General features: G+C 32.9%; 1 protein-coding gene across 1 annotated transcript in view; it reads right to left on the reverse strand.

Annotated features, from left to right (window-relative positions):
* Positions 1–19724, reverse strand: part of LOC134699083 (inositol 1,4,5-trisphosphate receptor type 1-like) — a 108881-nt gene that overhangs the window by 64117 nt on the left and 25040 nt on the right. The window contains exons 2-3 of the mRNA XM_063560770.1: positions 9784–9863; positions 1130–1239 (exon numbers count right to left, since the gene is read on the reverse strand). Of these exons, the coding sequence (XP_063416840.1) occupies positions 1130–1239; positions 9784–9863 (190 nt within the window). The remainder of the gene's footprint in view (positions 1–1129; positions 1240–9783; positions 9864–19724) is intronic.

Here is a 19724-nt window from a genome sequence, read left to right on the forward strand (position 1 = left end):
ACACTCTAGTAAACATTTTGTTGTCATATTCTTTTCTCCCATTTTACCCATTACCATGTTACTTCATACACAGTTCATCCATATAAAATATCATATCACTGTTAAATATACAAATTGTATCTTCTTTGAGGCGGGATGTATAGAGACACAGACACGTTAATGTTTATCTCTATAGAAGTCGCTCCTCACTATCCTTCTACCTGTTGATACATTTATTTTTGTCTTCTCTGACTGTTCATGACGTTAACATACTAAATCCCTGGTATGTGTTTTCGTTGATTTTGGTCTATGATGCATTAATTGTTTTGGCTTTTGACTAGCTGTCAGTAACTGCGAGTACTCTCAAATCGTATTTTCTTGTTAACTCGACCTGTTGATACTGTTTATAATGCTATATTTATATGGATCTTGTCCATTTACCAGCTTTGATTATTTTGAATATTCTAATTTTCACTCACTACGTCTTACTACATTTGTATAAACTTCAAGATTTACCTGGATTTTTTAAAACCGTTTTTTTCTAACGTGAATATTTTCGAAGGGTTGAATATTTCGCAGTGGTGTCTTGCCAAGGCTTTATTTGAACCTGTTTGTTTTCTCTTTGGCATTGAATGTGTGTCCCTAATATTTTATCAACTGTGCATTTGTATTCAGATATCGCAGATCAAATTTATTCGTTCATAGTGTATTAATTTACGTTTTTGATTGAGTTAAGCCTGTCAATTGATATTTTACCGTGTGTTTTCATATGTTGTGATGTTATGCTACTGTTTCAGAAAAAGGGAAAAGGTTTGGATTGGATCCATTAAAAAACGTTTAATCCCGCTGCCTGTCCTAAGTCAGGAATCTGATGTACAGTAGTTGTCATTTGTTTATGTAATTTGTACGTGTTTCTCGTTTCTCGTTTTTTCTTTATATATATAGATTAGACCGTTGGTTTTCCCGTTTGAATGGTTTTATACTAGTAATGTTGGGGCCCTTTATAGCTTGTTGTTCGGGGTGAGCCAATGCTCCGTGTTGTAGGCCGTACATTGACCTAGATAATGGTTTACTTTTTTTAAAATTGTTATTTGGATGGAGAGTTGTCGCATTGGCACTCACACCACATCTTCCTATATCTATGTTCTACCTGGATTGTATACTGTAAACATATCCTTCGGTTTCCTCACAGTACAGACAAATAAAGTCCCCAATACAGAGGTACTTTCCCATACCATGAACATCCATTGAGGTAGGTAGCTACAAGAAAAACAAACAAATAAAGTCCCCAATACAGAGGTACTTCCCCATACCATGAACATCCATTGAGGTAGGTAGCTACAAATAAAACAAACAAATTACATATCTAAATATACCCAAGAACTGAACCGATCATCCAGTATCAGTAAGCATAAACTATCTGATATAAAAATAATAACAGGCATGCATTTGCTGTAATATTTCCCTTAACAATCATTGAGTCATATGTAGTATATATTTTGCAGTTCAGTATGACGTCCATTTTCACTGAACTAGTAAATATTTTTATTTCTGGGTCATCTGAAGCCCATCTCAAGGTGCGGGATTTTCTCGCTGCGTCTAAGACCTTCGGTTGTTATCTTCTCTTTGGTCGGGTTGTTGTTTCTGTGACATATTCCCCATTTCCAATTCATAAGCTATATAGAAAAGCTGTGTAGTTCAAATTTCATGATTCTAAATTAAAAATCGATAAACCATATTGAGAAGTGTTCGTCATTGATGTTCGATTCCAAACAGAATGAATTATAAAATATTCAACTATATTAAAAAAAAAGGTAATTTGAGGGTTGCGAGTTTATACTTAAAAGTCATAGGATCCTATAAGTCCAATTGCGAGTTTATACTTAAAAGTCATAGGATCCTATAAGTCCAATTACCCCCCCCCCCCCCCCCCAGAACACACACACAAAATATGTTTTATTGTATCGCCGAATTTACTATTATATGTCACATGTACAATGTATATCGACTTTCTTTTAAAAGAAAATCATTGTGTGTATCAAATCTCTATAAATGTACTGCTGCTACTGCATTATGGTCTTCTCGTCTCCTAAATAGATAATAATAGTGCATTGGTTTGACATATCAACGATATAAGAATGAGACTTATAAACGGCGAAATGCGAGGCTCTGCCGAGCCTTCCCCTGTATTGGGCCGAATCCTTATAGCGTTGATATGTCAGGTCAATGCACTTTTATTGTCTTTGTACTGCAATCTAGAAAATAACTGTTCAATTTTTGTTTAATGTGTAAATGTTATTCATTTAATTTAGATATTGGTAAAAGAAATCCGCTTTCCGAAAAAGGCCTCATACCGGGTATCAGGCGGAAAATATATACAACACATGAAAAATGTACTTTCACAACCTTTGTTGAACGAATAAGTTTGGGTATGAACTAAAATGTCAACAATTGGCATAAAATATAATGATTTATATGTTTTATACAAAAAATATTAACAAGTGAAATATGTCGTCGTTCCACGCTTCGTTGTATACATTGGAAACAAGAACAGGTTGAAGAGGTCATATGAATTATTAAATATAGTTTCGGCAACTGCTATTTAAATATTCATGAAATAGAAATATACAGTCAACGCATTTTAACTGCTCAAATAGAACGAGTGCAATATAAAGTTAATTAGCCGACAGCTTTTCCGTATGTAGTGACTTTTATAACCATGACACACAGTCATTAACCTTCTTTTAAAACCTTTTTTCTTTATTCTTCCGTAGGCGGCGGGATTGAAGGCTATGTTTATGCTACTGGTTTAGTAAAATCAGACTAGTCATCAGCAGTGAATAGATAGGGCTGGCAGAGTAACAAAACAGAAACAACTTCAAAACTTTACCACAGATACGTAACATTTGATGACACAGAAAATCGAGCAATCTGGATGATTATATGTAAACCACATACATGTATCTTGTTATATTGTACGACGGTTTGTCTTTTATCTGGGTCCAATAAAAACATTTCATGGATTGTGAAATGTGGCCAAACACTTTTTTATTACTCTATTAAGTATAGATTTGCTACTCAAGTGAGAAGACAGACGTAATGCACTCGCTTATGATCGCTCGACCATACATGTTAACCTGAATAGAAGCATACGAAGTTATCAAACATGCGTAAATATTAGCTACATTATCCAAATGCATTTTTCGTCAGCGGGATTTTGAAAGATCTATCGTTGTTGCCTCACCTGTTAATATATCACCTTGCTTTTCTTTTTTCTTTTTTATTAATCAAAGTTTTATTGCAAATTGCTCAACTTGCTTTTCTAAGGTAAAATGACTAGTAAGCTAATGAATATAGGATTTTATTCTACCCAAAAATACTACAAAATGTTAAAATCGATTGCTTTATATGTTTATTGAAAAAATATATATCGAGTGGCCAACATTACAGAGACATAATATATAGAATAAAACGTCTTTAACAAAAATCCTGTACATCTATTTGAACGAAAATAAATCTCAGTCAGTCTTTAATAAGATTTTGTTTATTTTTAAACTATTCAAATATCACCACATCCCGAGTTTATGTACATGCAGAGATATCTCTTCGTATACGTCTCAGTAGCAGTTTTTGACAAAACAGTTATGCCTTATTTGCCTCTCATGGAAACCTCTGATCATTTGTGGTCTGTGTCAAATGCGCTTATTTTGCTTTCGTATTAATTGCGAAAATATAATGGGATTAAATCAAATGTTAAATAAATCGTTATTGATGGTCGTCGTAATTAAACAGACATGGTTTTCAAGAGATATAATTGCAGAAAACACTAGTCTCGAGAAGTACCAAAAGTGATGTAAAGCTTATATCCAAATACCATCTCGTTATGTATCTGTTAAGCAAATACCACTCAGTCTTATATGATACTAAAACTATGACTTGCAAAAAATATTCTGATTAAAATATAATGTCTATTTAATTAATATATCTACATGCATGATCATCTATTAGTTAAATTCAAATGTGCACATACCGTTTTGCACTTTTTTCCGGTTAAACGAACATAGCTTTATTCTTTGCTTTTCATTAAAATTGTTTTCATAATATTTCGAAGACTACATTTTTAGTGCGTTTTAAATAGTTTAAAAAATAATATATGACTTGCAAATTCCTTACCTTAGATTAGGTATAGTTTTGTCTATAAAGCTGACCAGAACAAAATATTAGAATTGATACAACCCTTCCTATCATCCATACCCAATATCATAAATATCATAAAAGCTTAAATCTAATTCAATTTCAAGCATTTTATCATTATTTACCATTGCTAGTGTATCCTTAGTGGGTATTAAATAAACATAATTCCCTGTTTTATCTTCAGTAATCTCAAACATGTTTTCATGTAGAATTCACAAGAGTAATGTTGTTGCTATTTTGTGAACATGTTCCTTTGGATGTTATTTCAGGATACACTAATAACAAATCAGACAATTATTCAGGTTCCGTGATTTTTCCTCATTAACCATAATTTAGATATGGACTAATTGTTAATTATTTTTTTTTATTTTTTGTTCGTTTTATTAAACATTGGCCCAGTTTATGTACATAATGGTAATTACACATTTACGTCACAAAATCTAACAATTTTCTCAATAGTGCATACATAAGTTGATATTTGGTGTCAAAACTAAGACTCCGCATCATAAATCATAGTATTTTCTCTTAAGCATTGTAGTTACATAGTCGGTATAATACATCTATGCCCTAAGCTTTTGCTATGAAATATGCAGGGAACACTCGCATGGATCATCAAAAGACAGCGTAATTAATTGTAAAAATCTGTTTGAACTCATTCATACCAATTATAATTCTATTTTCTGACAGTGTTGATTTAGTAAAACGACATAATCGAAGAGACATCACCACATTTTGTTGAAATACGGTTTTCAGTAGGGCCAATAAACGAACATTTCGTATATAATAATTAAAGAATGATTTTCGCATTTTGAAACATGTTTTCCAAACGACGAGGTGCGATTTAGGGCAAAGATGACCAAACACATTTCTAATATCTCGTATTTTCAGAAAATCGGTTTGAATGCACGTACTTTGTTAATGCATCTTACCATGTCGAAGTTACACAGAAATGAAATGATAGACAAAATTTTTAATAATTTTTTTTATTATTTTTACTTGCACATGGTCGGAAATAATATGGAGCACAACCATCGCCCAAACAAGTAGTGCAGTTTATGTTTATTTCTTCAGTGACGAAGAAATATTTTCGATTGTTAAAAGACCCCTATCGACGCTTTATGACATCAATTTCACTATAAAAGGGACCGCCGGTGAATATAGCCATTCTTCCTCCATGCCAGTTTTTCCCCCGGGAGAAAGACTGGCATGAGCCAATGTTTCCCCTGGGAAAATTTTGGATCATTGTCATTCTTCCTCCGCGGAAATTTAAAAATACGTATGCATATAGTAGTTTCCCCCCATGTCAATCTTTCCCGCCATAGTATAGATTTCACTTTATGTTTATGCAAGTCTTTAAATTAAACAGAACTGTGTTAAAATTAGATTTATGCATATACAAATTTGTTGTTCATTTTCATTTACACAAATCTGTCAACAATGTTTATCAGTCTGTCTATAGGTCAACTAGTCTGTCTTTTTGTTCACCAGTCTTTCCATGTGCCTCCTAGTCTTTCTACATTATAACAAAATAACGTCAGCCAATCAGAAGACGCGTTACATCCAACATTGAATTATTAACTATTAATTGTTTATTAAGTATGAGTGCCAATGAGACAACTCTCCATCCAAGTAACAATTTATAGAAGTAAAACCCATATAATTCAAGGTACGGCCTTAAACACGGAACCTTAGCTCACACCGACAGCAAAGTATAAAGGGCCCAAAAAATACTATTTTGTTAGTCAATGATACCAAGGGTTCACGAAAGTGAATCGATGTAATTACCACATCAGCACCTGATTCACGTGTATTATATAACATGTATATATCTATAAACAAATATCAAATGTATAATAAGCTTTTGTAACTCTAAACTAATACAAAAAAGTTTTTAATTCTGGCTGACGTCTCCGACATTATATTCCAAGGCGGAAATTTTAGCTTCTACTCTACTTAGGAAGGAAATTAGCCTGGTCCTGCCTGTTCCGTCGATATGTGATCACAATTCCCTAATGACAGATTAGATTAAAACTGACGTGGAAAGGTAACATATGGCCAGCGCAAGCTCTTTTTTTTTAGATCCCAAGTGGTCGTGTGGTCTAGCGGGACGGCTGCAGTGCAGGCGATTTGGTGTCACGATATCACAGTAGCATGGGTTCGAATCCTGGCCAGGGAAGAACCAAAAATTTGCGAAAGCAAATTTACAGATCTAACATTGTTGGGTTGATGTTTAGACGAGTTGTATATATATATATATATATATTTTGAATATAATTATTTTGAATATAATTATTTTCTGTGACTGTATCTTACATTAATTTGTAGGATCCTTTACTATAGATAATTTAGCTGATCTGTAACAATAACATCTTCATGCCTTATATATCATGTACTGTAGTACGCCGCTAGATTAAAACTGACGTGGAAAGGTAACACATGGCCAGCGAAAGCCCTTTTTTTTTAGAGCCCAGGTGGTCGTGTGGTCTACCGGGACGGCTGCAGTGCAGGCGATTTGGTGTCACGATATCACAGTAGCATGGGTTCGAATCCCGGCCTGGGAAGAACCAAAAATTTGCGAAAGCAAATTTACAGATCTAACATTGTTGGGTTCAACCCAACAATATATATATATACAACTCGTCTAAACATCAACCCAACAATGTTAGATCTGTAAATTTGCTTTCGCAAATTTTTGGTTCTTCCCTCGCCTATATATATATATTTGAAAAATCTGATTACAAAGAACATTCCAAATGATTGCGGAAGTCTAAAGCTATCAGACGTATTACATCACACTAAGAGTTAAACATTGTTGTATGGATGTCACACGTTGCTCAATTTCACAAACGTTATTATCCAAATGTATGTATACAACTATGTGCAACACTAATAGTATTTCTAGTTTGATGTTATGATCCAGCGTAAAATTGCTCTAAATCTTATATATATTATTATTATTAAGTATATTATCTCAAATGTTTGATGTTCAAATTCCCTTACTTGTTTGGTTTTTTTTTATCAAAAATTCATTGCAATATTGTAAACATGATATATTTATTCTTTGTCAAATGACTCATGTTCAAACATGTATTAGTTCATGCTTACGTTATTTTATCCAAAATAGGGTATTACACAAATGTAATATATACATTTATCCAATCAAAGCTTTTTATAATGTTACTATTCTTAGAGTTTTTAAAATAATTAGGTAGGCTATGTGTTCAACTTGTTTGCACTATTCTAACCGTCTTTATAGAAACGTCTCTATAAAAACCCATGCTTATTCTGGCACACCATTATTAGTGCATAGTAAAGCCAAAGAGCTACTTACGATGCCAATAATCTTTTAATTGAGAAAAAGTCAATTATCTATATTTTAATCTTTGTTTTCTCGGTTTAAACAGGTTTATTATGAGTCAATATCAATGCATTCTATCGACTTATTCCAAGAATAAATCGGACTTCCTGAAAAATAGTTAAGACTATGCTGATTTCTTATAATTTCGAATTTTAGATTTTTTCAAACATTATCCCTTGCAATTCATTAGTACTCTAAAACTTAGAATTAAACATACGTATTTATATTCATTTTTTTTTTAAAGTCAGACATTTTCTTACTTTTGCGCGAAGAATAAAACTTTTAATCCTTTCTCGTTGCTTTCCGTGGTTAGTTCTGCAATTTCAATTATTCATAAGTCTTTTGACTTCCGTCAGAATAAAGTGAACTATTATATCATATAATTCTGGCATGTACTAAAAATTAAGCAAACTTTTAAATAGAATATATAAGCATACTGGGTACAGGGAGTTTGAAAGTATACAGAACAGGTACTTCTAATGTGTGAAACGGGCAAACTATGCCCTAAATGTTTTTTAACGTGTAACAGAAAAAGTTACCAATCCAGACCCCCTTGCATTACTCTATCACATAAAAATAATCAGGTAAAATAATCACAACATTACATAAAAACAACATAATTTGCTGCACTTTTACATATACAATTAACTTGGTATTATTTTTACATCTAGACATCAAAGGCAGCGTGAAATAACTTACTAATTTTAAAATTAACTATAATAATCAAAATTTTAGATAAGTGGGTCGTTTATTTTTTCTTTTATCTTTTACATTATTATCTTTTATAATTATATTCTATTAATTCATGATTATATGGCATGGTCTAATAATTTAGAATTGTTAAAATATCTATTAAAAGCTGCAAATCTAACCGGTTTCAATTTTATCGACGGAGAAGTTTCATAACGTCTGTTATCCAGAACAAATGTGTTGTCATTTTTCAGTTTAAATACAAAACAACTTTCAAAATGGTTTTTTAGCTTAGATGGTTGCTTTCTAGAAAATGAAAATGGTTTTTAATCAAAATCCACTTTTCACAATATTGTTTCAATTTTAATTTAATTTGAATATAACATAGAATATATATTCATGTGTAGAAGTTCTAAATGCAAGGGTTTATAGAACCCTCTCCGCTGCCGCCTTTATATAAAGTTGTAATATCAATGAATTATACATGATACCATTCTGATTTAAAATAAAAATGATTGATGTAAACTGGCATTATGTGAAGAAAACTTCATGAAAATTGTCAGCGTTTTAAGGAGGAGTTGCGGATACAAGATGCAAATGCTTTTCTTTTATTCCAATTTCAATAAGCGGCACAACAATTACGTGTGCAGTAATTGAACTCGTTTCACGAATGTGACTTTTCATGTAATAGAACAGAATTGTCTCCCCTTACTAATTCCCAGGTTCACTGTTAATGTACGATGTGCATCAGGAAAGATTAAAATATATTTCATAATACATAATATTTTATAACCATATAAACTTTTCATCCCTTTTTATAATGAATGGTAACGCATTAAACACCATCAATTTTAATTTATTCTTATGATTGATAGTCATAACAATATCAATGACATCAATGCATGTAATTTCACAACCCTAACTCAGTTGATATAAATATAAGCCGGCATCTTCATCAGATAAAAACGGACTGCCATGATATACATAGCAATAATTCTGAAAGTGGCGTTAAAAAAAAAAATCAATCAATATGATAAATACTTTATCGAGAACGAGATGCGGTAAGTCGTAGACAAGATCAAAACCCATACCGTAAGGTGACTCACACTGTATGGTGAAATCGATGTTATAACGGGCTACATAACGGGATTGATATGTTGAATAGCGTCGAAATGGTTTGCAACAGGCCATCAACGCGCTGTTGCAAGGGTTCGTGTAAGTGCAAAAAGCATGACACGAGGCATCAGATTTAATATTTCTATGCCTACTAGTTGTGATGTGCATGCATCTGTTCATCTGCACAACCAAACGGACATCCTCAGACCATGGAAGTATTATTTAAATTTAAATTTTACTTCCATGCTCAGACAGAGATACTTGGGTCAGTTTCTATCCCACGGATTGCACTCGGTATGGCGTCGTGGCTTTGAAAGATATGAGTTATGTGGGGGAGAAAGCTGTTCAACTGTAAATTATAATTGACGATTTATGGTAATTAAAATAGAAGTCTCGAGCTTTATTTTAAAAATATTGTGTTGGAAAAATGAAAAATGAATACTTACCATTTCTTTCGTTATATTTTTAAACGCTTGTTCAACATTGCCGTTGAATCCACCCCTTTTAATTGTAACAGGTTTTTCCACTGAAAAAAGAAAAATACATTAAAGTTGTTTTGATATCCATTCATGTATTGTACTTATCTCTCACCTAACAGATTTTATATTTACGAATGGAAGGAGAATGATAACCCCGAAGGTAAAACAAAACTGTACTTAGATAATCTTTTCAGTTGATGCTTATAATAATAAAGTGTGTTGATCATTTCTCTAATTCAACCCTAACTGAGAAAGAACGATGCAATTAAATATGTACTACTTCTGTCTTCAAGAAGGTTATATCGGAATTCCAAGAAAAAAACGTGCGCTAGAATTTTATTCTATATGCATTTGTATAAGCAAGAACATTGTCTTCAGCTTTTATTATCGATACTTCTAGGACTTCACAAATTATCTATCCAGTAACACTTGGTTTAAGAAAAATTTCGGAATACCTGCCAAAACACCGGTTGTAACTAACTTTTTCCGTTTGTAACTTGTGTTATTTTTTCTAAAAGTATATTTAAAATTAAATTTTGTGTTTTGAAATGAAATATGCAAATTTCAAATTGAAATATTTCGAAAAGTAATTCAAGTATATTTTTTTGCATTTTTCAAAAATGCATAATGTCAAAATTGACTTTGTATCAAAACTATGATAAAAATCATTATAATATTAGAATATTATACGTATTACATTTGGTGATTGCCGGATGAGAGGTTCGCTTTCGTAGAGTCCATTGGTTTATATTGTTATATTTTAAAGGCTTGTACAGAACAGTATGTGTCCATGATACATGATACAACCAGTAAGAAAAATGCAATTATGAAACAGCAAATGCATTAACTTTTTAAAAATTATACCAACAGCAACAGAATTAAACAAATAACAACTAGCATGTCTGTGTATTCTTATATCAAAGTTAAGAGTGCACAATTATTACAAGCTCATTAGACTTCCAACCATTTTTCATTCTCGACTAAAATGATTGCTGCTAAAACAAAAAGTCATAACTGACATAATAAAAAGTGCATTGAGTTTTACCCAACAGGTATAATTCCAAACTAATGATTTATCATCTAATAAAACAATTAGCCTTGTTTTTATCTGAAAGAGTTACACCACTAAAACGTCTTCAATCGATCTATGTTACGTTTGTACTTACGGCAGATAAAGTATATATGAATGATGAGTTTGTTTGTCTTTCTGATTGTCTGACAGAATCATATTCCAGGTTTGTTTCTTTTGGCGTCAGATATAGTGGTTCATATATAACGATCGATCGACCTGTACGGCCAATTATCTATCAAATTAGGCTCATTGGGTGATTAAATAGCATTTGTATTTTGAAGGTTCATAGAGGTATCATATCTAATATTCGACTTATTGCTAACGTTCAGTGAGAAATATTTCATATACGTATTAAAGACTAGAGGAAACAACAACAAATGCAATCTATATAGGAGCTTCTCTATAAAATTGGGCTCATTAATTGATTAAATAGCAGTTGTATTTTGATAAACATAGAGTTTTCATATGTAATAATTGACTAATTAACGTCCAGTAAGAAATATTTCATGTATATAAGGACCATAAATTAAAAACAAAATCAAATCTATATAGGAGATTCTGTAATGGGGATCTACTGGGATAACATGTCATAATTTCGACTGTCACGAGATAGTTAGGGTAGTCGTGAAGAGGGCAGACATTTGTCCTTATAACATACCAGCTACGGATCCCTAAATGGCTGTTGTAAGGTTCCATCAACGCGTAGAGAGCGTTGCTTTCTACCGTTGTATAGTATCTAAAGTTCTCAATATCACCAGACGTGACCACGTATATATAGCTATACATCCTGTATAGATTAAGCATGGGTTTTTTGTAATGTTGACAATATTTCTATACCCTAGTCGACCCTTTGCGCCACAGCAGCACTGACAATTACGGTTATATTTAGAAAGGGTTACACATAGATGTTTTTACTTAAGATACCTGTGTTAGTTTATTATAGATGTGTTTCTCCGGCCATGTCAACAACATGTATACCTACTGGAGAAGAAAAGAGAAAACATCACTGTATATAGCATTAGACGTCTTCGGGGGTTTGATTGTTTCTTTCTTTTAAATGTTCAGTGGTAAATATTAAATGCACTCTTAGGACGCGAATACTATAAAACATAAGTTCTAAAATGTGGGTTACCTCAGATGAAAGTCAGGCAATTTGGACATATAGAGCATCAAAGAGTAATATTTAATTGTCTTTCGATAGAGTGAAGTACATATGTACCTAAATCTACACTAAAAGAGTTGCTAAGAAAATTAATTTACATCATGGTAGGGTTTTTACTGTATTATGTGAGGTCCGGTTGTAGCCAAGTTTATATAGCCAAATTATCGTTATTGTGCGGGGTTTTTATATCTAGCTTGGTCTTACCCGAATTATCCAGTCGTGGAGACGGTAATGGCTTGAATTATTAGAGTTAAGTTTGGTCAAGTTTTAAAAAACGCTAACGGAATATGTAGTGTAATTTAAATTTTCTAATTCAAAATATATTCTCCGATATAAATCAATCCTTACGTTAATACTGTATAACCGCGGATTACAAACATCGATCAAATAATTATATTATACTTTACTGAAAACATACTTTGTTTTACGAAGTATAGCGGAATTCACAATCATGCAAATATTCCATACTTACTATAATTCAGAATATAACTCCTTAATTAATAACACAACTAAACGCGTTAAAACAAATCCCTTTAGATCATCACAAGTGTTGCTTATTTCCTTTGGTATCAAGTGTTATGTAACAATGCTAAGGCATTACATAAAAAACAAAATGTCATAGAGGAATAATGTATTGTACAGGTTTTGTTTCACTAGGGACGTTACATACAACGACATCCCAAATAATTGTGCAAAACAACGAGAACGCTAATTTCTTATGAAAACAAATGTAACAAAGTATTCGTGCTGGACATGTGAAGCTGATTACTAGACACACGCCATTAATTATTGTTCTGTAATTATATTTTTACTGTTCTATTTGTTGCATCTTTGGCATTTGTTATTTTTTCTTCATTTTTGTGTGCTTTATTTGTTTGTTTGACTCATTTAAATATCATGCATATTGCTGACATTTGTTACTTCTTAACCGACTTGAGCGGTCAATTTTAAGAAGTAAAATCTGCATGGTCTCACATAAAGACCGGGCTGAAGTACGTCCATTATTCATAGTTCATTATTCATTATTCAATAATGAATAATGAAATAGTTCATTATTCACTATTCAATATTGAAAAATGAATAATGAATAATGAAATGGTTTATGTTTCATTATTCAAATTGAACCGGTGAATAGTGAAAAAAATATAAAAAAATTTAACCGTGACACTATAGCTACATTTTGATTTGCAATGACCATAAGTGGGTTTACGGACGACCTAAATGCAACAATATGCATAAAAATGAGGAAATATAAAAAAAAGAAGATGTGGTATTATTGTCAATGAGAAAAACATCCACAAAAGACCAAAATGACACAGACATCAACAACTATAGCTCACCATACAGCCTACAACAATGAGCATATAGTCAGGTATAAAAGGCCCCAATAAGACAATGTAAACAACTAACGGCCTTATCTATTTTACAAAATGAACGAAAAACTAATATGTAACACATACACAAATGACAACCACTAAATTACAGACTCCTGAATTGGGACAGACACATACATAAATAATTCAACGGGGTTAAACATGTTAGCCAATTTTGAATAATGAAATGGATATTTTGAATAATGGAATGGACTGCTGCGACCCTTTAACCCCTAATTATAGATAAAGCTTATACCTCATTCGAAAGCTTATAACGAAAGGAACAAAATGTATATAGTCAAAATGTTCCGCAACGCATATTAGAGGACTAAAATGTCGAAATACGCGTTAAAATTAAGAAATAGCCAATTTTGAATAATGAAATGGATATTTTGAATAATGGAATGGACTGCTGCGACCCTTTAGCCCCTAATTAAAGATACACTTTATACCTCATTCGAAAGCTTATAACAAGAGGAACAAAATGTATATAGTCAACATGTTCCGCAACGCATATTAGAGGACTTAAATGTCGAAATACGCGTTAAAATTAAGAAATAGCCAATTTTGAATAATGAAATGGAAATTTTGAATAATGAAATGGACTGCTGCGACCTATTAGCCCCTAATTATAGATAAACTTTATACCTCATTCGAAAGCTTATAACAAGAGGAACAAAATGTATATAGTCAACATGTTCCGCAACGCATATTAGAGGACTTAAATGTCGAAATACGCGTTAAAATTAAGAAATAGCCAATTTTGAATAATGAAATGGAAATTTTGAATAATGAAATGGACTGCTGCGACCTATTAGCCCCTAATTATAGATAAACTTTATACCTCATTCGAAAGCTTATAACAAGAGGAACAAAATGTATATAGTCAACATGTTCCGCAACGCATATTAGAGGACTTAAATGTCGAAATACGCGTGAAAGTTAAGAAATAGCCAATTTTGAATAATGAAATGGATATTTTGAATAATGGAATGGACTGCTGCGACCCTTTAGCCCCTAATTATAGATACACTTTATACCTCATTCGAAAGGTTATAACGAGAGGAACAAAATGTTTATAGCCAACATGTTCCGCAACGCATATTAGAGGACTTAAATGTCGAAATACGCGTTAAAATTAAGAAATAGCCAATTTTGAATAATGAAATGGATATTTTGAATAATGGAATGGACTGCTGCGACTCTTTAACCCCTAATTATAGATAAAGCTTATACCTCATTCGAAAGCTTATAACGAAAGGAACAAAATGTATATAGTCACCATGTTCCGCAACGCATATTAGAGGACTTAAATGTCGAAATACGCGTGAAAGTTAAGAAAAAGCCAATTTTGAATAATGAAATGGATATTTTGAATAATGGAATGGACTGCTGCGACCTTTTAGCCCCTAATTAAAGATACACTTTATACCTCATTCGAAAGCTTATAACAAGAGGAACAAAATGTATATAGTCAACATGTTCCGCAACGTATATTAGAGGACTTAAATGTCGAAATACGCGTTAAAATTAAGAAATAGCCAATTTTGAATAATGAAATGGAAATTTTGAATAATGAAATGGACTGCTGCGACCTTTTAGCCCCTAATTATAGATAAACTTTATACCTCATTCGAAAGCTTATAACAAGAGGAACAAAATGTATATAGTCAACATGTTCCACAATGCATATTAGAGGACTTAAATGTCGAAATACGCGTAAAGGTTAAGAAATAGCCAATTTTGAATAATGAAATGGATATTTTGAATAATGGAATGGACTGCTGCGACCCTTAAGCCCCTGATTATAGATAAAACTTATACCTAATTCGAAAGCTTATAACGAGAGGATTAAAATGTTTATAGTCAACATATTCCGCAACGCATATTAGAGGACTTAAATGTCGAAATACGCGTGAAAGTTAAGAAATAGCCAATTTTGAATAATGAAATGGATATTTTGAATAATGGAATGGACTGCTGCGACACTTTAGCCCCTAATTATAGATACACTTTATACCTCATTCGAAAGCTTATAACGAGAGGAACAAAATGTATATAGCCAACATGTTCCGCAACGCATATTAGAGGACTTAAATGTCGAAATACGCGTTAAAATTAAGAAATAGCCAATTTTGAATAATAAAATGGAAATTTTGAATAATGGAATGGACTGCTGCGACCTTTTAGCCCCTAATTATAGATAAACTTTATACCTCATTCGAAAGCTTATAACGAGAGGAACAAAATGTTTATAGCCAACATGTTCCGCAACGCATATTAGAGGACTTAAATGTCGAAATACGCGTTAAAATTAAGAAATAGCCAATTTTGAATAATGAAATGGAAATTTTGAATAATGGAATGGACTGCTGCGACCATTCAGTCCCTAATTATAGATAAACTTTATACCTCATTCGAAAGCTTATAACAAGAGGAACAAAATGTATATAGTCAACATGTTCCGCAACGCATATTAGAGGACTTAAATGTCGAAATACGCGTGAAAGTTAAGAAATAGCCAATTTTGAATAATGAAATGGAAATTTTGAATAATGGAATGGACTGCTGCGACCCTTTAGCCCCTAATTATAGATACACTTTATACCTCATTCGAAAGCTTATAACGAGAGGAACAAAATGTTTATAGCCAACATGTTCCGCAACGCATATTAGAGGACTTAAATGTCGAAATACGCGTTAAAATTAAGAAATAGCCAATTTTGAATAATGAAATGGAAATTTTGAATAATGGAATGGACTGCTGCGACCCTTTAACCCCTAATTAAAGATAAAGCTTATACCTCATTCGAAAGCTTATAACGAAAGGAACAAAATGTATATAGTCACCATGTTCCGCAACGCATATTAGAGGACTAAAATGTCGAAATACGCGTGAAAGTTAAGAAATAGCCAATTTTGAATAATGAAATGGATATTTTGAATAATGGAATGGACTGCTGCGACCCTTTAGCCCCTAATTAAAGATACACTTTATACCTCATTCGAAAGCTTATAACAAGAGGAACAAAATGTATATAGTCAACATGTTCATCAACGTATATTAGAGGACTTAAATATCGAAATACGCGTTAAAATTAAGAAATAGCCAATTTTGAATAATGAAATGGAAATTTTGAATAATGAATTGGACTACTGCGACCTTTTATCCCCTAATTATAGATAAACTTTATACCTCATTCGAAAGCTTATAGCAAGAGGAACAAAATGTATATAGTCAACATGTTCCGCAATGCATATTAGAGGACTTAAATGTCGAAATACGCGTAAAGGTTAAGAAATAGCCAATTTTGAATAATGAAATGGATATTTTGAATAATGGAATGGACTGCTGCGACCTTTTAGCCCCTAATTATAGATAAACTTTATACCTCATTCGAAAGCTTATAACAAGAGGAACAAAATGTATATAGTCAACATGTTCCACAATGCATATTAGAGGACTTAAATGTCGAAATACGCGTAAAGGTTAAGAAATAGCCAATTTTGAATAATGAAATGGATATTTTGAATAATGGAATGGACTGCTGCGACCCTTAAGCCCCTGATTATAGATAAAACTTATACCTAATTCGAAAGCTTATAACGAGAGGATTAAAATGTTTATAGTCAACATATTCCGCAACGCATATTAGAGGACTTAAATGTCGAAATACGCGTGAAAGTTAAGAAATAGCCAATTTTGAATAATGAAATGGAAATTTTGAATAATGGAATGGACTGCTGCGACCCTTTAGCCCCTAATTATAGATACACTTTATACCTCATTCGAAAGCTTATAACGAGAGGAACAAAATGTTTATAGCCAACATGTTCCGCAACGCATATTAGAGGACTTAAATGTCGAAATACGCGTTAAAATTAAGAAATAGCCAATTTTGAATAATGAAATGGAAATTTTGAATAATGGAATGGACTGCTGCGACCCTTTAACCCCTAATTAAAGATAAAGCTTATACCTCATTCGAAAGCTTATAACGAAAGGAACAAAATGTATATAGTCACCATGTTCCGCAACGCATATTAGAGGACTAAAATGTCGAAATACGCGTGAAAGTTAAGAAATAGCCAATTTTGAATAATGAAATGGATATTTTGAATAATGGAATGGACTGCTGCGACCCTTTAGCCCCTAATTAAAGATACACTTTATACCTCATTCGAAAGCTTATAACAAGAGGAACAAAATGTATATAGTCAACATGTTCCGCAACGTATATTAGAGGACTTAAATATCGAAATACGCGTTAAAATTAAGAAATAGCCAATTTTGAATAATGAAATGGAAATTTTGAATAATGAATTGGACTACTGCGACCTTTTATCCCCTAATTATAGATAAACTTTATACCTCATTCGAAAGCTTATAGCAAGAGGAACAAAATGTATATAGTCAACATGTTCCGCAATGCATATTAGAGGACTTAAATGTCGAAATACGCGTAAAGGTTAAGAAATAGCCAATTTTGAATAATGAAATGGATATTTTGAATAATGGAATGGACTGCTGCGACCCTTTAGCCCCTAATTAAAGATACACTTTATACCTCATTCGAAAGCTTATAACAAGAGGAACAAAATGTATATAGTCAACATGTTCCGCAACGCATATTAGAGGACTTAAATGTCGAAATACGCGTAAAGGTTAAGAAATAGCCAATTTTGAATAATGAAATGGATATTTTGAATAATGGAATGGACTGCTGCGACCCTTAAGCCCCTGATTATAGATAAAACTTATACCTAATTCGAAAGCTTATAACGAGAGGATTAAAATGTTTATAGTCAACATATTCCGCAACGCATATTAGAGGACTTAAATGTCGAAATACGCGTGAAAGTTAAGAAATAGCCAATTTTGAATAATGAAATGGATATTTTGAATAATGGAATGGACTGCTGCAACCTTTTAGCCCCTAATTATATATAAATTTTATACCTCATTGGAAAGCTTATAACGAGAGAAACAAAATGTATATAGTCAACAAGTTCCGCAACGCATATAAGAGAAGTAACGAACGACCTAAATATCGAAATACGCTTGAACAATAAGAAATAGCTTATGTTGAATAATAGGATTGACTTCTACAACCGTACAGTCCCTAATAAAGGCAAAATTGATACACCAAATAAAAGCTTATTTATAGAGAAATAGACTGAGTATAAACGATATGTTCTGCAATGACGATTAGAGGGGTTATTGGGGACGTAAATGTCAAAATACGCGTGAAAAATAAGAAACAGTCTATTTTGAAAAAATGTGTATGCATTTCCCGTAGGGTCCTATGTTAAACAGAGTCCCCCACTGGTGGCCATCTTGGATAATGGATCGGCTACAAAGTAACAACACTTGGTCATCACCTCATAAGGAACATTCATGCCATGTTAGGTTTCATTCCATTCAGTGGTTCTCTAAAAGAAGTAATTTGTATGCATTTCCCATAGGGTCCTATGTTAAACTAAGTCCCCCGCTGGCGGCTATCTTGGATGATGAATCGGCTACAAAGTAACAACACTTGGTCAAAACCTCACAAGGAACATTCATGCCATGTTTTGTTTTATTCCATTAAGTGGTTCTCCTGAAGAAGTTCAAAATGTTAAAAGTTAACGACGACGACGACGGACGACGGACGACGGACGCGAAATGGTGAGAAAAACTCACTCAGGTGAGCTAACAACAGGCGCACAGGGTATGACTACCACGACTTTTATATTTTTAATAAAATGGTATGATTGGAAGTGTGAGAATATGTTGTTTAGGTCTGAAAATGGGGTTCAAACCATTGAATTGGGTAGGAAAAACCTAAAAGAAGCATTTTCACAGATCCTCGCTGAAACTTGACATGGGTTGCTGCATCTGATCTTTAAGGTCGTAGTAGTTTTTGAGTCAAACTCTTCATCATCGATCTGGTCATCATCAGCTAAAGCCGATCTGACACATTGTTCAACCAAGGACTTTTTGGACTGGGCCAATCGCAAAGTATCGTGGTGTTTCTTTTTCTTTTTGGTTACATGCCTAGAAAATAGTGTGAGATCCATTACGGTGATAGCATCCAAGCAAGATAGAAATCCCAGAGGAAGGGTGGCTTTAACACCTGTGCCGGTCAAAGCTGAACCCAGGTTACTGCTGGTTATCACCAAACTACCCACAGAACAAGCACACAGTGTTACAGATACAGCTTTGTCCAGACGTACATAGGCGTTAAATGTAGTTTGATACCTTCAATTTTTGTATCGAGTTGATTCTACACACATTCGACTATAGTCGCCGGTACCCAGA

The sequence above is a fragment of the Mytilus trossulus genome, unplaced genomic scaffold (assembly GCF_036588685.1).
Source record: "Mytilus trossulus isolate FHL-02 unplaced genomic scaffold, PNRI_Mtr1.1.1.hap1 h1tg000024l__unscaffolded, whole genome shotgun sequence".
NCBI classification, from domain to species: Eukaryota; Metazoa; Mollusca; class Bivalvia; order Mytilida; family Mytilidae; genus Mytilus; species Mytilus trossulus.